Below are 27,349 nucleotides of genomic sequence, written 5' to 3'. Positions count from 1 at the left end.
CACCTCACTTAGCCACTCTCTCATTTTCTCCTCGTCCATCCAGCCCTTTTGGTTTGCTTTCACGATGACGCCGGCTGGAAACTTTTCTTTCGGCAGCGTCTTTCGCTTGAAAATCACCATAGGTGGCAGTTTCTGTCCGTTAGCATGACAAGCAAGAACGACAGTGAAAGCTGACTTCTCGTGCCCCGTTGTGCGTATCGCAACCGTGCTGGTCCCCTTCTTCTCCACAGTGTGGTTCACCGGGATGTCGAAAGTCAGCGGGACCTCGTCCATGTTGGTAATGTGGTTAGGCTGGATGCGTTTGTCGACAATCTTTTTACTGCAGTAGGTGCGGAAAACGGCCAGCTTTTCTTTGTAGTCCGCTGGAAGTTGCTGAGCCACGGTCGTCTTCACTCTCATAGATAGATGGCGCCGTTTCATAAAGCGAAAGCACCAAGACGGACCTCCTTGAAAATGTTCAATTTTCAATTCTTCGGCTAACGTTTTCGCCCTTAGTCGAATGGTGACCGTGGAGACGCTTCTGCCGGCTGCTCTTTGATCAAGAATCCACCGCTCCAGTTGGTCTTCCAACTCTGGCCACCTCGCCTTATTTCCACGGAAACTGCGCTTGGTCTTTTTGACTTGGCGAAGCTCGTTCTCCTGCTTCCTCCATTTGCGAACCATGGATTCGTTGATATTAAATTCTCTGGCGGCTGCTCGATTCCCGTGTTTCACTGCATAACCGATGGCTTGGAGCTTGAATTGCGCTTCGTAGGCGTGTCTCTTTGTGGAACTCATTTTCGGGGGTTCTTGAAAACCAAAACCGAAGTTGTTTTGCAATAATGCACACACTCACCTTTTATACATGTGCTGGTACCTGCTAGAGGCGTGCCTTACACGCCCACCCTTCACTCATTGCCGGACCCACCCCCTGCGTGCCTGTCCTCCCTCACGTCCACCTCTCTTCATACAGTATATGTAAATTATGGAGAGAGAGATATGTAAATATAAGTGCGCGGACGCACTTCACTGATTGGCCGACCGATTCGCCGCACTTCACTGATTGGCCGACCTCACTTCCGCCTTTTCTCTATATAAACAGCATGTCGGGTCTCAGCCAGATTTTGGAACTCGGCTCATAGAAAAGACGCATCGCATTATAAGGCGTACTGTCCATTTTGGAGAAAATTTTAGACTTTTAATAGCGCCTTATAGTCGTGAAAATACGGTATGTCTGGAGCCCATCCCAGCTGACTTTGACCGAATGGTGAACTTCGCCCCGAAGTAGTCGGCATTCAGTTGCAGGACACATATACAGACAACCAACCATTTCCACTCACTTTCACACAGAGTGGGAACTAAACCCACGCGAACCTGCATACAAGTTAGACGAGTGTACCGCGACACCATAAGTGACTAATTTAGTAACATTTTATAGTGTAGTATTTTTTTTCAATTGGGGGTCAAAACAAAAAATGCATGTGAAAACATTACACAAATATGAAAAAAACAAAACAAAAACATAGCCTTAACAGTTCAGTAAATTCAAATGACTTGCTTAAAGGCCGCCCACACTGTGCAATGTGGCGGAACTGCCCTCAACACTTGCTCATCGTGTGGGGTTTTGCCGTAGGATTACAAGAGTGGCTGTTGGCTGAGTCTTGGCCATTGGTTTCACTGCGAATCAGAATATCAATCGGAGTTGCGCGAAGTTGACAATGTCACAATATAGTCATTAAAATGCATGGAAGATTTCACACAGGCGAAAAATCTATTTCTGGGTTATGAGTGAGTGAGACAGAGCCACGTGCCACCAAGCAATTGAAATACAGCACAGTTTGTGTTTTACCACAATAGTTTACAATATTAATTAATTTCATATGTATTATTGGATGGAATAAAAAAGTTTGTGGTATAAGTATATATGAGTGGTGTACATACCACGTCGGTTACATTCAAATGAATGATAGCAAGCCATCTCTAAAAAAAAAAAATATGACACAATATTGTATGAGGATCTTCAGAACACAATACAACCTTTTAGAGTTGACATCGCAAGGAATCCTAATGCTAAATCGCCAAATGGGCATGAGTGAGTGGCCAACTGTCATGTTTCACGTTGATTGGATTCGGGAGGATCACACAGTGTGCGGTGGCCTTAAGTCTTTATTTATATACTAACTCCTCTACAAGGAAACGTACATGGGTGAAAATACCCCCTAGTGTGAAAAAATCTTCATGCATTAACACCATTCCCACTTTCCTGCCCCCCATACAATGAAGAAAAAAAAACTGTTGTGTTATACGAAATATTTTTCTCGTGACGAGATTCACTGCAACGAAGTCTAATCCAACAGTGACCTCTACTGCTTCATTCGGAAACGGCAATAGCATCCACCACACTGGTTTACACATGCGCAGTCGTCCAGGAAGCATTTGTAATTGTTAGTTTCATACACAGCAAGAACGTTGCATTGCTAAAATGGCTACAAAACGGACCTTTTGGTGTCAAGCAGCTCAGACAAGAAGAGCTCTGACGCTGGAAGAGAGGGTACAAGTGATCAAAATGAAAGACGGAGGAAGCAAAATAAAAGACATTATCCAAGAAATTGATATAAGTGAAAGTAAAGGCTGATCGTAATTTCGCAATTTCTTTCCCTTTATTTCTTTCTACACTGACTGTATGAAGTGTCAAATAAGTTTATGCCATTACTTATGTACTATTGTGGAATAAAAAATAAAGAGTACACATACGTTTGTGTGTGTATGTGTGTGTGTGTTTACATCTGAGATCAAATTTGCTACAGTGAAAAAACCCCTGTTGTGAAAAAGTTCTTGCTGCAAACATGATTTTGTTGTAGAGGAGTTTCACTGTAGTTGACATACCGCCTGCTTGACAAAACAATGCTGGACGCTAATTGTCCATCTGACTTCCCAGTTGCAGGAAGACTCCTCCTGATTGTTTTACATCAAATTTGCAGTGTAAAAATAACCTTTGGTGTTTGCTCCAGGGTTAATGCTCCGCAGTCTTTTGCCACCCTTTCCCCTCAGTGCCCGCGCTTCATGCCGGCACTTTTAATGTGACGTTGATACAAAGTGATAGACCACTGGCGCTCCGCCGACATCCCCGTTGAGCGTCCTCAGCGTCTGCGCTCCAATTTACTGCCTTTGCATTCCATTTGCTTAGCTTCAGGCTTGCGAGCCCTCACCCCCAATGACAGCCCTCCGCCTCCACGCTCGCCCTCCTCTGTCCCTCTGCTTCTGCGGCGCTGCTGTTGTTGCCGCTGGGATACGGGAGCAAGGGCTGCAGCTGATCTGGTTTGGCGATTTGTGTGAACCGAGATACAGTGCATAATTATGTTGTCAGAGGATATCATGATGGAAATGTCTCAGTTGCAGACATCACTTTGAAATGCGGCGTCCTTCAAAGTTGCCACTCTTCCCCTGCTTTTAAGTCATCCAATTTGTGCCTATTGGTCTCCGAAAAGCTCCCGTTGGCGAGATTTCTGTTTTGCGAGGAATATAATCATAATGAGATGCTATTTTTTATACTTCCGAAATTCAAGGTTTTATGCTGAAGCCCCAAATATGCATGTTTAAGCAACTTAATGTGATGTTAAGGCAAACCTTTTTATGTCATACACTCAGACTTGAGTAATTAACCTTGAGAGATAACGAACAGTTTGTGAACTTTTTGAATTTGTGTCACTCTTGCTTTTAATATGAATGCTGTGATGATTCCCATCCACATTTTCCAAAAACTCTCTATGTTGTGTTCTTAACATATTTTGCATGACTATTTACGCCCCCACCTCCTTCTTTTTTCCCTTAAAAGGGAACAATTCCCTAGTCTGCCACTACAATTGGTCTCTTTCCAGCAACCAGTTGCAATTTCCATATTTTTTGTGTCTGGCCAGTAGCCTTAAAATACGTGTTTTGTTTTCCTAAGGTGATGACAAATACTCCCAATATTTTACATGTAATTGGGTATTGAAGGAAGGACACCACCAAGACATAAATTGTTAAGGAGAAACACAATGGATGAGTGCTACATTTGTTTCTGGTAGCCTCGATTAACACATGCATTCAGAGTGTAATTGAAATGTCAGTATATCCCAGCTCAGATACACAATGCAATGTCATTAGAAGAATTGTGAATATATATTCTATCCTGTATGCCAGCCAGATACAAGCAGTAAACATGAAGTGTACCAGTTGGGAACTTCTCACATATGTTGTCATGGAAGGCTTCAGCGAAAGATATGCCATAAAATAAGTGTTATTAAAAACTAGAGAGAAATGCCAGTTCTGCTCTGGTATTTCCACTTTTAATCTTCCCAGTACGTGGCATAAAAGTACTCGGTCCTTGATTAAGACCCTCTACTTGTTTTATTTTACCTGTGCTGAGAGGTTGTCAAAGTCATCGCACGAGAAAGCAAATGGCTCCTCAGTGTCGGCATGTTATGGTTGAAATGTGGTTTAAAAGTCATCTCAAAATTTATGGTTGATTTGTGCATACGTGATGCGAATCACAAATTGTAGAAAATATGGTGAGAGAGTGATCCTTTCGCTCAACAGTTTGCAGAGCTTCTCGTTTATTTTCTTTTATGCTCCGGAAATGTTATGTGATGACACCACAAGGGACATTCACCGGAAACCTATAAAAAAAAGACATGAAAAGGTTGAAGGAGAGTAGCTTGCTGCTTGCTGTGTCAACAGGCAGGTTTGTGTGTTGAGTAGATGAGACATGGCTTGACTTTGTCTCCTTGTCATTTACCGCATCTCCGCAGTATCCTTATTAACATTAAAGGTAAAAAAAAAAAGTGCCTTAAAAATCAAATTACCATAATTTCCGGACTGTAAGCCGCTACTTTTGTCACACGCTTTCAACCCTGCGGCTTATTTTATGATGCTGCCTCTTTAACAATTTTTCCAACGGCCACCAGGGAGCGTTCGAGCAGAAAAGGTAACAATAAGACGATCATATGTCACAGTGAAAACAACCGGCCAGGAGAGGGCGCACCTGTGTTTAGAGCTGGCCCGCAACCCGAAAGCGTGTGGCTGGGTCAATGACAGACTTGACAAAACACAAAATCATTTTTATGAAGGCTTTATTCCCGACTGAACATAGAAAAATGTACAGCATTAAGAAAAGACTGAGATATGTCAAATGGGACTAACAAATAGAAAAGTATACAAAAATAGACAACAGTAGTGGCTTGTGAGCACTTTCCGGCATGTTATATGTGCCGCGAAAAACAACTAAACTCCCCTGCTTCACGGCTGTTCACACGACCCACCATGCGACACCGTTCAAACTCCAACACGATGATATTTCCCTCATAATATCAGCCGTGTTACAATTCTAATTGCAGATACATCAGGTCTGAATAAGCACTGCTCAGCGTTCGTCTTATTTCACTTCCTGGTCCGAGTCTCACAAGATTTCCCACCAGATCATCCAACGCTCCTTTTAAAATGACAGTGCTCCATTTGTTAAACGAGGCAGCATTCACTCCAACAGTCACCGTATTATTCCCCTGGTTACATATGCCAAAAGAAAACTCCCAAAAGACATTGTCGTGAAAATTGACATGAAAGCGCGGATGGTAGAAAGCCTAATGAAGGAATGGTTGACCAAGTATTCTGGCAAGCGTGGATTTTTTCATTTTAAAATAAAGCATTACTTGACAGGGAACGGTGGCTTTTTTGAAATCCCCATGTGAGGGGGGCACCTCTGTCAATCGCGATATTTAGCAACTTTCACTGTCCAAAATGTACTTCAATACAGTAATATGGAAACAAATTCTTCTGTGTACCTCATAAAAGTCAACACACACACACACACAAAAAAACCCCTTCAGATTGGTACAAGCCTGTCGGCTTTGTCTTCAAAATTTCTCTTGCACAAACTGCTTGACCACTCTTTTGCTATTCATGTCCTTTCACTCATGCAAACGGTACTCCTCATTGCCATTTGTTGGCCCTTGTTTCCCCTGGCATGATGAGCAATCTGCTAAGTAGGTGCAGATACTGTATCTCACTGAGTGGTGAATGATTATGAATGATACTCACAACAACCAAGTAGAACCGTTTACAAACATTTCTGCAACCTTGGATGAGCGGTGACGAAATCCAAAATCTGCTACGTTGACAAAAAATTAACAAACAAAAAAAAGTATGTTACCTGGGGTCACAATTGCCCCAGGGGGCCTGCCCCACTATTTGAGAAGGATTGGGTGAAAGAGAAATGTACTGGAATTGACTGGGCTTTTTCATACCTATTGTGAAACAGCATTGGCCTTTGAAAGGTGCTAAAGCCTTTCACAATCATGATCAAAAGTCTTTTCAGCAGCTTTTCTGGCCACTGGAAAATGATCCCTCATTTAAACTGTCACATGGCATAGAGACCTCTGATTGTGCTTCCAAAATGTGCGCAGTTGACTTTTCCCACCCAAAGATATTCTCTGAAGAGCAAAAGAATGTTTTCCTCTTGAGACAAGTTGAAAGGTTGCACGCTATTAATATATGTGCCAGTATCTGAGTAATGAAGATACTTTGTGCTTTACAAAATAAATGCCTGACCGTTTTAAAATTCACTGATTCCATAAATTGCTCCCTGATACATTTATTTGTTTCTTTTGTACTCTGGATTTGGCTATCTCACAAATTGAATTCAAGTTAAGACCGAAAAAACAAGTTATAATAAGACAATATTTCATCGACATCATGTGGTGCTTCTTCTTTGCATGGTACGCTCCAACTTGAGTTGAGATAAAGCCAGTTCAGCCCGATAAAGAAGTCACGGCTCAGCGCGTGAGTGGAATTGTTGCATGCCTGTCGCGCTCCCAATCACTTCAGTGCTTGCTTCTCAGCAAGGCTGCGCTAACAGCCATATGTGGCTTCGTAACCTCAAAACCTCTGCACAACTCGCCACTACGGTGTCTGAATAATGCTGGTGAGGGTGGTCAGCTAGACAGCTTTTTTTTTTTTTACATGGTCAGTGAAAATATAAACGAGTCATTAGCCATGAGGCGATATGTGTCTTGTCCTGCTGGGTGAGTAATATTTAAGGCCAAGATGTTAAATTCTGCACATTAACAGGTATTCTATAAAATGGGCACGTGTGTTAAAAAAATAATTGCAAGACTAATTGTAATCTCTACCAGTAAAAAAGAAACCTATTTCTCCTTGTTTACCCTCTAGACCTCTGTTAAAACTTTGCTACTTCAGCACCATTTTTTTATAAGGGAGAAAGGTTGATACTCGGTCAATAGCAATACATTTTCCTGTTATCCAGGAGTCTTGCCTTGTAATCCATTCAAAGAGAAAATGATTGAAGTGAGCTCAGATCAGGTTGAATGAATGGCCCTCAAACCTTCACCCTGCAGTTGGAGGCAGTATGCATCATCTTCTCGAGCCGATGCTTTCAAGAGCCCAACTAAACTGTTCCTTGCATTACTCTGAAGTTTTCATGTCGCATTTGCTTCATTCACTTCTCTCAAATGTGCTGGCCTGCAGTTAAAAAGGCTTCAATGCTGCATTTCCGTTCCGTGTAACACTAACGCAAAGCAAAAAAATAAAATCGCTTTCTCACCAGGCTGCTGTGCTGCTTGTCAATCAGAGGCAAATCCTACCGCTGTTACATACCGCACTGCCGGCTCGTCACAACAGCAGACGCCTACCACCCGGTTTCTTATCAAATGTGTATTATTCTTTATACATCGCCACGCTGATGTACTTATTCTGGAGTGAGGCATTTCTTAGGTAATGACCGTTTAATTGTGAGCCTGAGCAAAAGAGGGTCGCCGCTGCTTTGTTTTTACATGATCACAATGGAACTTTTGTACAAGGCCATTCTTCGTGTCTGACCTCCCCCCCACCAAAGGCTTTTGGTGTTTAACTCTTCATAGAATTCCATGCAATTTTGTTACATCACCTTTTTGAACATAATTGAATAGGTCTGAGTCGAAATAAGTTCTGCTGTATAACAACCAATGATGTACAATTTGCTATCAAGTGGCTATTTGTACTTTTCACGGACATATGATATGTATGGGTCCAAACAAAGGGGATAAAATGGAAATGTAGCTTAGTCTGTTTCAATTGAAGCCTGTCTAATCACCTCAAACAAGGCCTATTGTTCTCCCCTCCATCTCAGTGGGTCAAACATGGCCCTCTAATCCATTCCAATCCTCCCCTTTTGTCTTCTCACTCACATACATCATATAGATGAGAGATGGGCTTTTGACTGAAATTTGTTCATCAACGCGAACATGGATGATAAATTGTCGAGAGGATGCTGAACATTTATTTTTCTCTAAACGTGATGAAAGAATCTCTGAATGTGCTGAACAATTGCAGTCTCACTTCAATGCTTGCCATAGCCGACTGTGTAGATGGAGCTAATCTTCTCACAGATGGCATCATGCTATTCTGACTGCAAACCAGTTGAGGTCGGATCAACTGTGCCCCTCCTGGTTGGAGCCCAGTAAAGTACTCCATTTCGTCTCAGTGGCATCAACAGACAATAAAGGGGAAAGCAACCCTTTTTGTTTTCCCCTTTTTTTTCTCACAATAGTTTGTTCTATGCTCCCCGTTGAGATTCATCACAGCATTCAGATTAAAATTGTTGTTTTTTTTAGGAAAATGAATTAAGGAGAAAAATCCCCTCCATTTTTATTCAGGTCAGAGGGCGGCCATTTTGCCATTTTCTGTCTACTGAAAATGACATCACAAGTGCCTAAGGGTTCAGTGCAACGACCGTCACGGCTCATCTGCTTTCTCTGCGTTCGGTCATGTGACATCAACAAGCGAGTGGATGTTGCTGCTAGTCCATATTCCACAAACTCAATATTAATCAGAATATAATGTTTAGATTAGCGGGGACAGAACATGATTTGACTTGACTTGCGCTTTTACAATGAATTAATCGATGGATAAAAGTCATTGTAGTTAGATATGTGGCCTAAACTATGCATACTTGAAGCCAAATGGGGAACAAACTGCTTGAAATGTACATCTGTCTGTCCTCTTGTTAATCTTAGAAGTGTTAGATGAGTTTCAAATCATTGTTCATCCAGAACATAAATCATTAACCGTATCTCACAAGTGGTGACGTTAAAGCGAAATTGATTAGACCAAAAGGGTTTTTCTCCTTCTTGTTACTCCCTAAAGAATGGATGGCAGATTAAATAGACGTTACAAAGAAGGGAGGTTATTTACCATGTCAACTGGACATACCATGCTTATTTGTGGTGATCTTTCCTCGGACCGAGTGTGAAAGCAAGCCTCATGTGTGTTTGCGGGATGTCTATTCCTATTTCTTGCCTTGTCCATCTTTGTCTGAGTGACAGCTTGTCTCCTGCTTTGCAGTGTGTGACACACATCAACATTTAATTCTTAGAGACAGCAGGACAGGTCCCCACGCTGCCACATACATATACGAACGAGCGCAAGGGGCGGCCACTTGGCAGCCGCCGGGGTAAGACTGATGCAACACACCACGCGACAGGGCAGGTGGCAGCTGCACCAGGAAGCTGGCCGCACGAGGCCGAGGACCATGTGGCAATAAAGGGTTGCCCGGATGCCATGAGATAATCAGGTGGGCATTGACAGATGCCTGCTGCGTGCTGGGAAAACAGATCAAGAAGAGCTGTAATTTGGGCCCTCCAAAATGTTAAACGCCGCTGATGTTGTAGCATGAGAAATGGATTTTGGAAATGTTGCGCTAAAGCGCAGATGTCAAACTCAAGGCCGTGTCGCTGCCCACTGACAACATGGAAGCATCAATAAGTAACAGTGTGCTGCGAAGTATCTTCAAAGGCTGTTGGAGCTCAAACTTCTTCAACTTTTGAAACTGACACACATAGCAGGTTTGGAGAAATGTTACTCTGTGGGAGACGTGAAAGAACATGAGCTCATGTAAAATGCTCAGAAATGGACATCATGAGCACAACGATTTTCACATTGTTTTGCACTGGACAAGTAAGGTCAGTAAACCCTCAGCAGCTGAGTAATGTTGTCTAGAACTACTCTATTCATGCAACAAGTGCCACAGAGAAAGTTTTCTGCTTAGAGCGTGTTGCACAATATAGCCGACAGCCCTTGTCGAAAGTAGACACATTATAAAGGATGCAGTTTTGTTACCTTCTAAGAGACAAAGTTGCCGGTGGAAGAAAAAGGCACCTTCGATTCATGCTACATTCAGCAATACTTTAGTGTTACTCTTAAAGGCAACATTTTTGTGATTTTTAAAAAAAGTGGATGGTTGTTCGTCTCTGTGTGCCCTGCGATTGGCTGGCAACCGATTCAGGGTGTCCCCCGCCTACTGCCCGGAGACGGCTGGGATAGGCTCCTGCACCCCCCGCGACCCTCGTGAGGATCAAGCGGTACGGAAAATGTATGAATTAATGAATGTTTTTTTTAATCTGATATATTAAGGCAGGGGTGCCCAAACTTTTCGGATCGAAGATCTACTTTTCGATCAACTAACCTCCCGGGATCTACCCTTACCGGCACGCGCGCACGGGCACGCGCACACACACACACACGCATACCATGATGAGAAACAGCCTGAAACTGAGGCATGCGACGCACTTTTGCAGCCTGTTAACTATTGTAGCTCACACGTACCGTTTTAAAGTGCTTCACTGGACACTCCTAGATTCCTATTCTTTGCCCGTGCCCTCCCTATTTATCTGCTTTATTTTATTTTTAAAAATATTTTTTGGTGAAAATGAGACTGATGATTAGGGTTCAGCGTACATGAACACCAAAAAAAAAATGTTACTAACATGTACAAAGACACACAAATGGTAGTTTGTTTTTTTTTTCTCCTCGACACTCTTCGGATCTACTTGGGACCTGTCTTAGATCTACCGGTAGATTAGGATCTACCTAATGGGCACCCCTGCATTAAGGGTTGTTTTTAAGGGGACATTTCTATGAAGACCAATCTCTATTTTAACATCACAAGTAAAGAAAAAAAAAAGGTTTTTATTCTTCCATTGGAAACTACTTCATGTTGATGCTGAAAAAAAATTAATTTGGTGAATTAAAAAAAAAAGATCTTTTAAGGCCATACAGTATTGCCCTTCACAAAGATAATACACCCTAGTTGTTTGTGTGCTAGTGTGCTTCCAGACGACTGTTGACGTGCCCTTGAGCATGGTATTGTCCCCACTCCCACAGCTCAAGTACAGGACAGTTTGACGATGAGCGCTATTCTTGAATTGTGTGTGATTTGGTTTTATGTGTGGTGTGCAGCACAAAAGATACATTAAGCAAAGTCTAACGTCAATTTCCCATGGAGAAAGCATACAAGCGGTGTAATACAATAAAATAATTTCCAAAGGCGAACGTGTAGAAATACAAACAAAGCCTAGGCCGACACGCATCCTGAAACAGATTATGTTTGGCATGAGAGATTGCATTGTTGACTTGAGAGTTGAGACCACTGGAAGCATTTGCTTGTTTTATCGCAGATCGGCGGAATTCCTGCACGCTCGTTTACATCGTGGTTATTTAGATTGGCTGTTGTTTCAACATTGCCCCTCTGGCCAGTTCATGTGCACAGATCCTTCTGCAGTTGTTCATTTAACTCTTGTCAAATCCTGCTCATTGCCGCCTCCACCACTGCCGGTGGCTTTCTGATATTACAAGAGTAACTCGAGTCACATTACTAGACTGTAAAAAGTAACTATGTCAGATTAGTCGTTACTTGAAATCGCGTAGATTTTGGGCTAGGCGTCAACGATCACGAATTCTTCTCGTATCTCTTAGCGAGGCTGAAATTCCAACGATTTGGACAGTTAAAGAATAGTTGCCTATGAACTTGATAGTCGTTTACTTCCGTTTGATTACCGTAAATTCCGGGCTACAGACCGCACCTGATTAAGAGCCGCATGCTCAGATTTATGAAGAAAAATTTTGTAATTATATGCGCCGCACCATATTATAAACCGCTGGCCAATGAGTAGGCGGGGGTTTGCTTCTGCGTCCCTGCCGCAGGCGCTCCGCCTCCGGGTGAGGCCGGGGACGCGGTCCCTCGCTGAACCCCCGCAGAAAAAACACAACAATTTCTTAAGGTTAAATTAATCTCCATATTTTTATGAGCATGATAAATGCATTTTCACAACAAAATTATGCTGAAACACATAATAAGAGCCCAGACAAAGAGAGATCTTGATGCTCATTTGCTTAATTACAAGGAGAAATACTGCAGCCCACTAGGCTTTAAATAGAATAATGCAAATCATCTAAATGGGAAAAGAGGTATGACATTATTTCTATAGTCAGCCGCTTAAAAATGATCATCGGTGGCAGCTTTAGGCCCGATGCTGCGCAGCTCAAAACAGGTAAAATGTGTTCTCTCGTGGCCGCTTGTTTTCAGTATGACGGAGGAGTCACCTTTTTTATTTACAGTCCGAGTGAGGGGCAAATCAAATATGCATGGGTCTTTTTGGTTGACTTTTTCCACTGGCTCAGTTCTTCTTGCCGGAGCTTCCACCTTCGCACCATCGACTCGTCTATGCCAAGATTACGGGCAGCAGCTCGATTTCCTCCATTAAGTGCCAGAGTGATTGCTTTTAGTTTAAAAGCTACATCATATGCTTTTAGTCTGGTATTCTCCAAGTTGATCAGGGTTAGAAGAAAGACTGAAATAAGTTGTGATTACCGGTATTCATACAATTTCATTGGACGCCTGTGTACTACTCATTCATTTTATTGGTCGACTGTTGCCAGGTAACACATTTTTCCCCGCTACGGCAAAAGAGCAGAAGTTGTGATTAGTCATACAATCTCATTGGTCCTCAGTGAACTACTCATTCATTTTATTGGTCCATGTTTTTCCCGTGATGGAAAAAATAAATAAAAAGCCGCTTCATATTACATGCCGCAGTGTTGAAAGTGTGGGAAAAAAAGTAGTCTTGTAATCCGGAATTTACGGTAACCGATTAATTGTCACACCTCTGGTGCTCTCTTACACAAAACACTGACCTCTCGCCAAAAGCAGACAATTTGTTTTAAAATAAACTGATTTCTAAAAAGCAACAGTGGTTTAATTCCTCAATAAAATTCGAGTAATTGCTCCATGTGAAGTAGATCAGAAAATTGTTGCTTCTTCTTAAAAATGATTTTAAACCCGCAAAGCTTTTTTTGTGTCCCTTTCCATTTTCTGTATATATAAAAGTAATATGTGCACAGATGAAAAGGCCAACTGCTCAGTGACAACAATGGTTTTTGTGAGAGTTATTGTCAGTGTTGAGTGATGCAAATGTACAGTATTTTCACTATGAGTTGTGCGGGTATGCAGTAGAATTGCTTCGTGGGTGAGTGTCATCATACACATACAGCACTTTGATAGCCATTTCATCTTCATAATATACAAATGAAATCCACTTTTGATTTCACATTTTTATCATGCTCCACAATTAGTCACGACATTATTTGCCGCGATAGTGCAAATTGTTCCTCGGGAAGTTGCATAATTAAACTGCCAAAAAGGTGTTGTATCCAAGCAAATCAGTCTGTCTCGAAAAACAAATCGTGTCTCAGCAAATTGGTGATTTGTAAAATAAAGAATTTGCTAATACGTTTCTGTGACCTGGAGAAAAGAATATGCCGGCTTTGAAAAAATAAAGGCAGTCATTTCTATTTTGTGAACAAATGACCATACTTCATGCTTGTTAAAGCTGCGCTTTGCAGTCCTGACAAACTTACGTTGTCCTTTTTTAGGTTAACATGACCCCAAACCTTGGGCATCTTTTTTGTGTCGATGCAGTCGTACATTCCCCACTGAGCTATACATTTTTTAAGATAGGATGAAGTTTCCTTTAGATTTCTGTACAAACTCAGAGGCATATTTTTCCCAAAAGTGGATCGAGTACAAGACCATTTAGTACACTGTAGGCCGTTTTCTTATTTTGGTTCTCCTCTAGCTAATGTCAACGTGATATCCTTCCATCCACCCAGTCTCTGAACCGCTCGCCTCACAGGGGTCCCGAGATCCCAGCTGTCATTGGGCACAGACCCCGCGTACCATCAAATTAATCTAAAGCCGTGCAAGAAGTCTCTTGTATAAAACAAAAAGGTTTAAGATAAGAAAACCTTGTCTCACAATGGAGAAATTCCCAATTTACGGCAACAAAATGATGAAAGGGAGAAAGTAGAACACGAAAGTATTTGCATAAATATAAAATACAAATATAAGCATATTAAAAATGGATGAGTGGAGGTGAGTCCAGGTTTTCAGGACCGTCTATTCAATAGCCTGACAGCAGACCGGAATGTAGCGGCTACATGAACAGCAACGTTGTAATTTAACTCTCACTTTAAATAAGTGATGGCTTGATAGTGATACCTTTCTTCTGACATGGTGCAACTTCATGCTGTGTTACCCTGTCACTGAACCTTAAAGCATCGTAAGTATGAGTCATAACTGACCCAGTAAAGCCCGTCAGTGGCTGTGCCGGTGCTAACATATGTATGATTTATGTCTAAAAACCGAGGGATGAAAATGTGAATGCCATTTTATTCTGCCAAAATGAATCCGTCCATCAATTTTTTTAAATCCGCTTATCCTCACAAGGGTCGCTGGTGTGTTGGAGCCTAATCCAGCTGTCTTCGGACAGAAGACGATGTAAACCCTAAACTGGTTTCCAGCCAATTGCAGGGTACAACAACCATTCTCCAGTCTCCAGTCCAACCAGTCTCATCTAGGGACAATTTGGAGTGCCCAATCAACCTGCATGCATGTTTTTGGAATGTGGGAGGAAACCGGAGTACCTGGAGAAAACTCACGCAGGCCCGGGGAGAAAATGCAAACTCCATACAGGAAGGCCGGAGCCGTAATCGTACCCTCCGCCACTGCACTGTGAGGCTGACCCGCTAACCTGTCGCCCAGGGTGCTGCCAAAATGAAAACAACTATTTGCCATGATTTTATTGAGATTTTTCTTGTGTTTCCTGGAGTGGGGGTTCATGAACAAAAGTGTTGGGGCACGTTTAAAATGGTCCACCGATCAAATGGGCCTCGGTTATAAATCAAATGTAATCAAACCGTGCCCTCACTGTCCTGATTATTAGCCGCTCACTCAGTCAGAAAATCTGCTGTTGGAAAGACTCATGAATTAAAACTAAGGGGTCTTTAAAATATTCACAGGTTCAGCAGAAGCAACTCCTCACTTCTGGTTGGATCCTTGGCTGTTGTGGAGAAAAGCTGACGGGATTTTGTTAAGATGTTTATTGCATGATTATTCTTATTTTTTTTTGTTAATGTTCAAGGTTGTCGGTTAAATATCAGCCTGAGTATTTTTGCAACAAGTTATAAATGCTGGCATCACAGGTCAACAAAGATAACCTCTTTTACGTCAGTCAATGTGAGAAAGTAGATTCCGATCAGCGATTAGATAGATACTTTATTCGTCTTGTGTTTGCACAGTCATTTTTCCTCATAAAGGTTTTAGAATTCTCTCCAACTAGCAAATTGTAGCTTCTGAATTAGTGACCCCAAAATGTAACTTAAAAGTGATGGTTTCCACATCACTTTAAAGTGAGGCATCTTCGTCTAGTGTTGATTTTTTTTTTTCCTTTATTTTGAAGTGAAATTAATTAGTGTGACTGGGCTCAATTTCCCTGACATTTTCGGAATGAGCCCAAGGCAGTGGAACAACTGCATTTTGCAGAAACACCAGCTCAGCCAAATTGAATTGAGTCCTTTTTAAAGGTGGGGAAATGACTTGCCCTTTGTGGTCTCTTTAATTACTCAAACCAAGTTTGGAAACACACACTTCACTGGAACAATGTTGGGGAGCTGCAAAGCCTTTTTGGACAAACTCACTTCTCCGCCTTTTTTTAGATTCTAAATATGGGTTGGTGAAATAGGAAGGCTCCAGGTGGTGGAATTGATGTTTGGCTGCCTCTATGTTTAGTAGAATTGACAGGCAGCTGAGTGGCCAAGTTGCAATGGGATATGTGCTTTAGTGGGCTTGATAGGCACCACTTGTTTTTCAGACGAGTTGAAATGCCGCATGATCAAGTTGAGGAGTCAAATGCAGATGTCGCCGTGGGGCGTAAGTCACTTTCATCAATTAAAGCACAATGAAACTGCAATATTTTGAAGCCCCAATTCATGAATTGAACCACATTTTGGGAAATCATGAACACTAATTGGAAAAAAAGAAAGTGGCACAAAATGATGCACTCAAGTCTATGCTATTATTGTGCATGATATTTTATTGTGTTCATCTTTTGGCGTTTAACTTAACTTTTTACATAACCAAAGATTACATCTACAATTACTCGGAAATTAAGAATTCAATTCCAGTATTTAATATCGAAAAGCAAAAGTTCTGATATATGAACAGGTCTCGTAGCATTGACTAAGATAAACACCTGAGCAATTCAGGTGACATGTAGTGCACTACATGGCTGCAAACAGCAGGGGCGCTGTTGAGCCGACATCCTCTTTTCCAACTCATGACAACTTTAGTCTGCTCAACATTGGCATCGAAACAGGAGGTCAGAGCATTTCGAGAGAGATACCCATCATTCAAAATGGACAACATCACACTGCAAAACAACAATCATCTCAATGAGGAATTATCCCTCATTGATTGACTCATTGATTAGTCGATCAAAACCTGAATCTTGTGAAGATGCTCACTCTGGCACCCAGATGGGCCTAAAAGGCGAATGAAGCAAGGGAATCAAATATTTGCACACAGCTGATGCAACAAATCAAGTGTTAGCAGGTGGGAATGACTCAGCAGTTTTGCCTTCATCGTTGAGGACACAACTGTAGGACCCGGAGGAAATGTTTACTGTGAAATTTGGCTTCACATTGCATAATTGCCTCTCAGTTAAATTTAAATTACACATCAATGTAGAAAATGTAATAATGATAGTAGGCTATTCACAATGTGGAGATGTATCATAAACCTTAATAAGGCCGGGATGTATTTGTGTCATAATATTGCTTAGGAGTGACATTGCAGCTTTGAAATGTGTCGCTGTATAATTTATGGGGTTGTGACTTTTATTTATTTTTTATTTTTTATTTTTAGAAAGTCTCAAAAGACTTTGCAAAAGCTCATCTTTTCTCCCTAGAATATTTTTTCAAACTGCACAACGCTTCATATGAGCTACAGTGCAGATTCCAGGTGCGTCAAAAAAATTGAAAAACCATGTAGGACAAATATGTGTTTTTATTTCGACGAGGAACCATGCTAAAACCATAATCTTATGGATGATTAGAGAAAATAAGGTATTCGGGTTCGCAGCAACCTCACGTATGCATCAATTGGCTAAAAAAGCCTTTCAAAATCAGCGTTCATACTTGCCAATTTGAAATCCACTTGCAACATCTGTATTCATAGTCAATGACTGCAGTAAAGTTGAAGCATGCGCACCTTGTTGCTTTGTATGTCAAGCGCCTCTTGTACACGACTCTGCAGGCACACAACTGGATAATGTGCCTCTACTTTGAAAATGAGACTTGCAAATTGTATCCCTTGTAAAGTCTTTCCGCATTTTTCCCTCACTCAAATTCAAGAAGGCTTATAAAAGCAGTCTTTTGAACTAAAACAGACGTCGAAAACGGAGCCACCAGACGTACTAATTAAATCGATTTGTGGAACGGGCCTTTAGATATTCAGTTGCAGTCACGATCCACCTCAATCACATCTTCTTGTGGGTGGGAAGATGAACAAAAGTCTCTCTTTCTCCAACTGCTGGTGAATCTTAAGCAGAAACCGCCGACTACTCCTCCCTGTGAAATTACAACCACTCAAAATAAACCAAGCTTTTTGGGGGAAAAAATATAATTAAAACCTAACTTCCAATCAGTGATGGGAGTCCTCACTCACCAGACACAAAGCCCACTGGAGCAGGAATATGGAATAATTGATGTTTCCTTTTTCGGTGGAGGAGAAAACACGCTCAAATTGCTTCGGAGTCTTTGTTTCTAATGCACGGCGTCCTCAAAATAGCACAGAACAATCACTTTTATTAGAAGGATAGTAAAGTCTATTTGACTTTTTATGCTTTTGTCATCAAATCATCATTGAGGTGGAAAAAAGGCAAATGTGTAAAAGTAGTGTCAAGATAGATCGATGCACAGTATGTAAAGCTGTGGTTTACCTGGCAGTTTTAAAATGGGCTTTACATTTACTCAATTTACGGAATTATTTTTGTGGTCAAGCCAAAGCAATAAAAGTATTGTTTTGCCACCATTATAAACTCTACTAAAAGGAGTATCAATTTCGTGCAGATTTTAGTTATTATCGGGCTTGATCCCCTTACTCACTGTACTATTATCCATTATGGGAGGCAGTCCAAACATTCTAAATTAATAATACCCCAAACCCTACTGCAATTTTTTTTTCTATGAGAAAGAACATTCTCCTCTAAAAGTGTTCAAATAATGTGTTTTATTTGAACATTAACATAGGCACTGGGTGTTATTGTGTGAAATTTAGCCTTTGGTGGGTGAGCAATAGCACTCCGTTTCATTACCCCAAAAATAAAATCCTAACTGAATTCCTTTCCTGCTTATTATGATTTAAACCCTACTCAGGTACTAAAAAGGTCAAGGAAACCGTAAACACAAAACGACATACTGGAACATGAGCGAGCACGCTACTGTATTTGTCTCGTGACGTGCCTTCACATCATTTTCATTTGAGTTCTTGAGTCTCAAATGAAGCTTTGAATCTATTTTCTTTTTTTTTCTTCTTTTTTTTGCTACAGATGGTTACCGGATAGCTGATAATTAGCTTACTGTGCGCTTGCTCATCGAAAAAAAATCTAGCTCACCTTCTTATTGATCAAGTCAAATTATTGGCCATCTTGACTTTGTCATCTTTTGCTGACCAGAACAGGGTTTATTTATGCTGCATATTATAACGCGGAGTTGATCTGTGACTGGCAGGAGACCAGTCAGGGTGTAACCCGCCTCTCGCCCAAAGGCCGCCTGGATAAGGTACAGCTCACTTGCTCCCCTAATGAAGGTAATCAGTAAAGAAAATGGATGGGTGGATGTGTAGTACCTCATTGAGGTCTAAAAGGGTGAGAATTAGGTCGTTTTTAAGAAGAATTGCAGTCCTTTTTCCTAATAACGTGCTGCATTTTGCAAAATTAACAAATACTTCATGCAGTTGGTTGAATATTTTGTAATATATTGAGCACCGACTTTCTGATTGCGGGATGAGCTCCCCTTAATCCTAGAATAGCGGCTCTTTCATTAGCCTCTCAAAGCCGTGTTTCATTATAATCCACCCTGAATCTCTTTCTCCTCACAATCTATTTCCTGGCCCTCCATGTTTTCCCAGAGCCATCTAACCAGCAGGGTTGAGTTATTAATGCCTGGGGGGACCAGAGAGATGATTTCATTGCGTATTCAGGTATGGCGATAGATGGCTTTCAGAGCCAGCCAGGGGAGTGCTGGGAGGGGGAGCCTCAGTAGAGAATAAATATACCTGTCACCTAGTGATGTATCTGGCTCCACTCGCTGCAATGCAGATCAACCACTTTCCTCCCCCGGACCGCCTGCACCATTACTCACCCTTTCCCTACCTGGATCCAGCCTCTTCCGACTTGAGATTAAGGTGGTCCATGAGGAGTGAATATTTTTGCTCTTTTCCCAACGTGGTTTGGTTTCACATGTCAACGGACACAATAAAAATGCTGCATTGCCCTGGAGGACCTACCAGTTTTGGTGTTCATTACCTGTCCTGACTGGCTGATAATTAAGGGCAGAGAGTGGATTTGAAAGTTATAAATAGCTTGACAAAGACATCCCCTCGTACAACTTGATTATACGGCCGTTGCATGTGTTGAAGGGGTTGGGCAGACCCTTGGACTTGGGGACTTTATATTCCAACTTCTGTGACTTGGAGTGCTGCTATGTCCGACTTCATAATCGCAACACCCCATCCGTGGTCTCGAGTGACTGTGAGGGAGCTCCTGTTCGATGTCAATCACAGGCAGACAACTGTGAGTTAGCGGACCAATGTCTCCGTAATCCATAGTAGATGCTACAATATGTTAGCTACCATACAGGACATTGCCTTACATCAAACACACGGTGGCCTCTGTATGCTAATGCTAGCTTCCAGACATGACTGCCCCGATGTCAGAAATGAAATAAGGCATCAGTCACAACGTACTTCCTTTTCAGTTGCTCGTTTTTCACCGCCGTGCTGCCACGAAAAGAACATTTGTATCATATTAAGCATTTTTGGTGAAATGTGCCCGAACGTTCGGACTCTGTTACTCATACCAGTTAGCCATAACACTATACTACACCCAATGCTTCTGTGTTTCCTTTCATAGATGACCCATATTACTACTCCTGTGCATATGCGTCACAGCCAGCGAGAAAGCGGGAGCTAAGGCACGTTCGACTGAAAAACATAGCACCAAATAAATATTTAAATAAACTATTTTGATCGTCAACATCACAGAGACTAGTCGACTAATCCTGGCAGCCTGGCTCCACGCTGACGTTTAGAGCTTCACATTGACTCGTTTCTAATTTCGTGCTTTGGCCCTGCTTTGGGGCGAGCTGCTTTCAGCAACAGTTGAGTGAGCTGAGTGAAATGAGCCCATCACCTTAATTAAGTTAAATTGTCTTCCATTCCAATGTGCGGCTTCGGTAGGTGATGGAGAACCACTAATGAAGCTTCAGGTGCTTGAAAATGTTACTGAGCTCCCACTGATGAGCTAACCCGATTGGTAGATATCAAACAAAAATATAACGTGACAACCCAGTCTTGACCACCAGCAGGTAGCGTACAAACTCAAAAGCATTTGCTGTTGAGGACAATTATCTATATGTCTGTATATGTTCAAGCTGTGTGCAAGGGCATTCTGGGCAGTAGTGTCTGGCCAATTAATGCTTTTTTTTGGGGTGAGTTTTTTAAAATTTTGGACTTTTTGGTTTTAGTTTGAGTTGGACTTATTTCCTGCCTCACTGTTGCCATAATACTTACAGTATTATTGCTTTACTTTACTGATCCCTGACTTCAGAGCTTGTGTAGCCTGAGGGTCGGAGCGGGAGGGAGTATGTCAAAGACTGGGCACTCTGTTCCTTCTGCGCCGTGTATCTGAAGGTGTTTGCCACGTTAGTTGTGTAAACTCCGATGCACAATGTAATCTTGCAATTAGGCGACTGGGCATTCATTTTAATAACAGGAAAAGAAAATTTCAGTCGCCGCTGCACGCCACTGCACGCTGCTGCGCGCGCGCACACACAGGCACACACACACACACAAGCACTTGTTGCTGGATGTTCTTCCTTGCTGGTTGGCGGTCAAGGCATCGAAACTATAGACCAAAATGTTGAAATATGAACGACGTGTCTATCAGCACATTGTTAGCTTAGCTGCTTAAATGTTGCTGCTTAAATGACACTTTTCCTGGCCTCTTTTATGTCTTCCTTGAGGAAAGCTAGATAGACACACCATTACCCAAATACCCCAAGCCCACAATAGTGATAAGTTCTAAACGGATTGAATGTGGAAAACTGGAGTAGAGCAAGGAAAGATGGAAATCTTTTTAAATTGGCCTCCAATTGATGTGAAGGTACTGTATTTCATTTACCGGAATCACTGAATACGTAGCAGAACTCCCCTACAATCAGTTTTTAATTTTGCATCAAGAAATGCTAGTGTTGAGTTGTTTATCACGGAGACATTAAAAATATAAAGGCACAATGGGGTATTGTTTTATTCACGGGAGTCTAATGTGCATCAACCAATCATGCCGCAAAGTAGGTTTGTAGTGTTAATGTGTGTTTGCACTGCGGCATTCGAGTCACACATGCACGCAGTAACAGGTGTTGCCCCCCCCCGTGCATTTCAGGTGCCGCCCTAAAGACTGAGGTGACGGTAGCTTGGATTATTCTTGAAAGCGCTGTGCTATTACTGTTACAACCGCTACAGTTATTATGACCCCCCCCCCCCCTCCGCCCAACAAAACGCCCCCCAAAATTAACCAAAACCAGATCAACGGATAGTCACCTTTTTCAAAGGGGATGAATATATGACGAAGTAGCAGGTCATACAAATGAGCAGATGAACGAGATGGTAAATCTAATTGGAAAAGGCAAAATGTGTCAGGAACAATTCCTCAAACGAAAAAGGGGAGTCATTTCTTTGATTGACGATGCTCATAAACCTGGAAAGTATATATTCAATGTGCTGCTGCAAATGGGGCAAATTGTCACAACCGGTTTAACATGCCATATTGGGTATTTTCTCTTACCCAACTATTAAAAGTGCGAGATTCCGATGCGGACACAAAAAAGCTCAAATAATTCTCTTCCCTCCTCAGTCTTCCCCGTGATGCGGTTCTTGTGAGTGTTCCCCACTGATACCTTGTCCTTGAGACTAGCGCTTCCTGATTTATTGACACCATAAATCTGCTCCTCATTTTCCCCCCATAAAAAGAAACTTTATTATGCGGCTTGTTCTTCCTGCGAGGCTTGCCTGGTAGATTTAGTTGTGATGAAGAAGTCACATAAACTTTCCGTTGGTATGCACTTGGCATTTATCTGCTCTGCTAATCCCCACAATTCTCATTGTCGGCCAGTAATAAAAATTGTTTGGGAATCAATATAGAGCTCTACCGCAGATTGTGAAAAATGCTTATCGACTCGTACATATCCTATGATGCAAAATATCGTTTTTGTGCTGCGCCTTGCACTAAAGATGCAGTGATCACTCAGGTAAAAACGACCACGAGGGTAGAGAGTCAGAGGCGTCGCCGGGGCGGTAGTGTGATTGTCATGATAGATGGGATGACTGTCAGCTGAGGAGACGACATTCCCCCGCCAGCTTTGGCCTTGAAACCCGCCCTCTTTTCTCCGTATGATGAGACTTTTGCGGAAGGGAGTCCGCGGGCTTCATTTACTGAAGCAGCGGGGAATAATAGAGTGCCAACATTTAGATGTGTCAGGTCCCATATCACTGGCTGTTCTATTAGAAATGGACCCCATTGCGGGACAATTAACCTCATGCCCCCAGCAGCAGATCTATGCAGTAACCGGCCAGCACTGGCCAATAAATCAAACCTCGAGGGAGGAAGCAACACTCTCTCGCCTGCTGGTTACTATTGCCCAATGGATCGCACTTGCATCGGGGTACATGTGAGTTCATTTTCGAACAGTGGGCGCGCAAGCATTAGGTGTCACTGAAGTCACTGACCTGGAGAAAACCTCGGTCAAACTTTTTCAGGGACCGAACAACAGCACAAGAACTTCTTTGTGCGTGGTGTGTGCGCGTGCATGCGAGGATGAACTCTCTTCTTTGACAGGCCGCCAACTAACATTAAGACGGATGAGTCTGTGTGGAATTGCCCTTTGATCCTACTGCAGCTTCAATTTAACATTTAATGCACCTTAATTTAGGAAACCCATAAAGTATGTAGTTCATAAAAAAAGGTCACTGTCCACTTACAGAGTGTTGAATGATTCATTTTGAATGGACAAAAGATGTGATTGTACATGGACGGTCATGCGAGTATCTCACTTATGTTTGATTGTAGCATCCTTTGCTTTGAGTGCAAGAATGGACCCCAACGCTTTTCTTTTTTTTTCTATCCATAATTTTTACGAGTGGATTTAGCAGGTCAACAGTTTTATTAATTGAATCAAATGAATCGAGTACATTTTATCAAGTCAATGACTCGGATGATTGCTTTTGTATTGTGTATTGTGTATTGTAATATGTATTATTATTATTATTATTATTATTATTATTTTGTGCCCCTGTAAGGTCCACCATAAGGTTTCTACTTGTGGAATGAGTTTGAAAATCAAAGTTTAGCATTAAACACGATATTAAAACGGTTTACAAATGTATTGTTAAAACAATGTGGTATTGAGGTGGCCCGGTGATCCAGTCGTTAGCGAGTCGACCTAACAATGCAGAGGTACCGGGTTCGATTCCAGCTCCAGCCTCCCTGTGTGGAGTTTTCATGTGGGTTTTCTCCGCGTACTCTGGTTTCCTCCCACATTCCAAAAAACATGCGTGGCAGGATGATTGAAACTCCAAATTGTCCCTAGGTGTGAGTGTGGATGTTTTTTTGTCTCTGTGTGCCCCGTGATCGGTTGGCAACCGGTTGAGGGTGTCCGCCGCCTATTGCCCAAAGACAGCTGGGATAGGCTCCAGCACCGCCCCCCCACCCCCGTGACCCTTGTGAAGATAATGAATGTGGTATAGAAATATTGACCATTATGAATACAACTCTTCATCACGTCGTCTTTTTCCTGGATGAGGTCATCCATGCAATTACAGTTGAACCAAAAGCTTATTCAGAGGCCGTGCCACCAGACAAAGTGACACCATGACAAGCAACGAACAAACTTTTGGCTTTTTCCCCACTCATGTGGTAAGAAGAAACATTCAATCCACGTTTGGCAGTTCTATTCCCTTCCCCCATCGAAGGCCAATTTTGTGTTTTGTATGACAACATATCAGTCCAATCGTCACCTCATAGCTGGAAGCTGCGGCTATCTCTTATACCGTTTTTTTAAAAAAATGAGACTTATAAATCCTCGGTGGAGCGAAGCCTCTTACGTCTTCCTCCGCAGCCTGTCATTTATTTAATGGCAAAGTCAAGAAAAAGAACGAGCAGTAATAAAGCCGGGTCACCTTCAGGACCTGCTTGTGGTTATTCCCGTCATTAGCATGTGGCATCTCGTGCTGTCCAGCTCCCATTATTACCGAGGCATGCTTTGCCCTTACGACTGAGCTGTTCCGACTGCCCACCGTGTACTGCGGTCCTCCCACCGATGGACTCAAAGTGAAATATGGCAACGGATACGAAGTGCAATGACTGAAGCGTGATGATTTGGGACCTCGGGGCCATTAACGCCGCAGCTATTAAATATAATTTGAAAATTTTGGCTTTTGGGCATGTGGAAAAGCAGGTTGTGAGGTGTAAATGATGATCACGACACACCCCGGGGTGCCATACTGCGCCAAATGTTATTGGTGTTTGCACTTGCCTTTGTTTAATGTGCTTTGGGGTTTTTAGTCTCTCCGATGTAGTTTGTGCATGTTCCTCCGTAATGGTAATTCTCGTTTAGATACTCGGGCTGCAAGAACTGCCGGTGTTTGTGTGAGTGTAGTCATTTTACTCGTCGTTTCATTCATTTTTGTTTGAAAGGTGTTGTGCATGCGCTTATTGAACTATCAACTCATTTTGTGACAGCATGTGATTCAGAAACGGGTCCCGGCAAATCATTCTGTTCAAGCTGTTTGCTAACAGGCACTTTTGATCTGATAACAGCTGATTTGTGGTCATTGATGTCCTGCTTGTAATGCCTTCTTCTCTTTGCATCACGTTTGAGTACAAAGAACCACTTGATTGCAAAGAGTATAATGCCATAAAAGTTTGCACCATTGCATATGTCACACAAAAATTATTATTATTATGATTATTATTTGCCTAAAACATCTCCTCAGGATGCTGGCCACTGTTGCTAAAATCGTCTTAATCCTCATCTTAACCCTGCCATGCACCCTGGAACTTAGTAACATGATAAAATTTCCACTGTAGTAACCGATCATTCAACTCTACCCCTTGAAATGGATTGTTTAATATACAGTCATACACTACTTACAAGTGTTTGCTTCAATTCTTTGTTTTCTGGAAAAACTCCCCAAAATGACCATGTCCATTAGTTCATGTGGGTGACAACATATTGCAGTCGCTGGCCAGATTACCAGTACAAATTCAAGATCCAATTCAAGACTTAAAAAATGGTCCGTACAAAGATAATATTGCTTTAACAATACATTTATTCAACCCAAACTCATTTAAAAAAGTCTTCTATTGTCATAGTTTCCAGTCGTGCAAAGCGTGATTGTATCATATTTTAGATTGGGATGTATGAATTGTTGCAATTATAGGCAAGAATAAAAAGATTGCAAACAACTTTCAGTATGATTATAGTAAAATACTGCCACATAAAGAAAATGGCCTACAGTGATGAGTTTGTACATCTCTCACTTTAGATTACTCAATCTAATTAGAAAATACCCAATATTTTTTTTCCTCAAGTGATATCTACAGTATATGAAGTATAAATCTGTGTTATTATTGCTGTCCAATGAAAATCACAGTTATGCAATTTAGTTGTTTTGAATTGTATTCAATAAAAAGGAAAACAAAACTGAATTTGGAGATGCTCTTCTCTCGTCGATACCCACCCTTTCAATATACTTTTAAAGTCATTCTGATTTACAGAGAAGGGCTTCGAGTTCCCATTCAATCTTTCTTGGCCATATCCGTCGGTGTGGTCGACAAGAAGCTTTTGAAAAATAACATGTGGAGTGTCATTATCGAATGTGCTCATTTGAAGAGGGATAAAAATAGTTTGAACATTTAAAATGTACCATCGGGCAGTAAAGACTCATCAATAATTGGACAAAATGTCTCGCCGCAGGGATGCCGCCAAGACCAGAATGTCACTCTGAAATTAATCAGAGATCAAGGAGAAATGTCGATAGAAAGGTACCGGTACACTGCAGGAGACCAAGTAGAGTACATAAATGGAACTGACGCAATGTCTTTTAACAACTGCTTAAAGCTTGTAACAAACACTTCATCATAAAATCAAACTTTTTTTAATAATTTTTTTTCCTCCCTGTTGGAGCCGGATTTGTCTTTTCAAATGTAAATCCACGAAAACGTTCAATATCGTGAAGAATGTTTCTGAGCAGGCCAAGATTTCATCGGTCTCCAAACCAGGAATGTAAAGATTTCTGTACATTTTTTTTTAGCCTTTAATCATGGCTGAGCTAAGTCAGATCATCATCTACAGTGGACAGCTTATCATGTTATCATCTTACAGGGTCCATGAAAGGGGTTAAAGAAACCCCCTTGTTTGAAAGTACAAAAGTAATCGCTAAAATAACTATCATCTGATGTAGTTCAATAACCACTCTAATGTTCTACTGTTTTTATTCCTTCCAGCTGCCGGCTGCACATTTGAAGAAGATTCAGATCTCAGCCTATGTGACTTCACACAGGCTGAAGAAGATGACTTTGATTGGCAGCTGTTTCGGACACACAATTCTCCATACGCTGGCTCGGACCTTTTGCGCGGTAAGTGATGTCACTTGTGTTAACATATAATCATCATTAAAATGTCTGCAGCCTTGTTTAAAAGTTTTTTTCCCGATTTAAAATCTTTCTCCACCATTAATGTGACCCACAAGCCTAAATTATTGTGTTGAAAAATGCCAGCTTTTCAGTTGGAAGTAAGCTTGTGATAGCACAAGTGTGCCCCTTTTCCTACCGGGGATATAACTGTGTCCAGAATTAACCAATCGCATTCCAACTAATGGAAAATAGGA

At 41.7% G+C, this 27,349-nt stretch overlaps 1 protein-coding gene across 4 annotated transcripts in view; it reads left to right on the top strand.

The window, feature by feature from the left end:
- ptprub (protein tyrosine phosphatase receptor type Ub) overlaps positions 1 to 27,349 on the top strand; it is a 173,068-nt gene that overhangs the window by 33,794 nt on the left and 111,925 nt on the right. For all 4 annotated transcript variants that reach the window (XM_052065435.1, XM_052065433.1, XM_052065436.1 and 1 more), the window contains exon 2: positions 26,967 to 27,098. In XM_052065435.1, the coding sequence (XP_051921395.1) occupies positions 26,967 to 27,098 (132 nt within the window). The remainder of the gene's footprint in view (positions 1 to 26,966; positions 27,099 to 27,349) is intronic.

The sequence above is a fragment of the Hippocampus zosterae genome, chromosome 5 (assembly GCF_025434085.1).
Source record: "Hippocampus zosterae strain Florida chromosome 5, ASM2543408v3, whole genome shotgun sequence".
NCBI lineage: Eukaryota > Metazoa > Chordata > Actinopteri > Syngnathiformes > Syngnathidae > Hippocampus > Hippocampus zosterae.
This window is presented reverse-complemented; position numbering and strand designations above follow the sequence as displayed.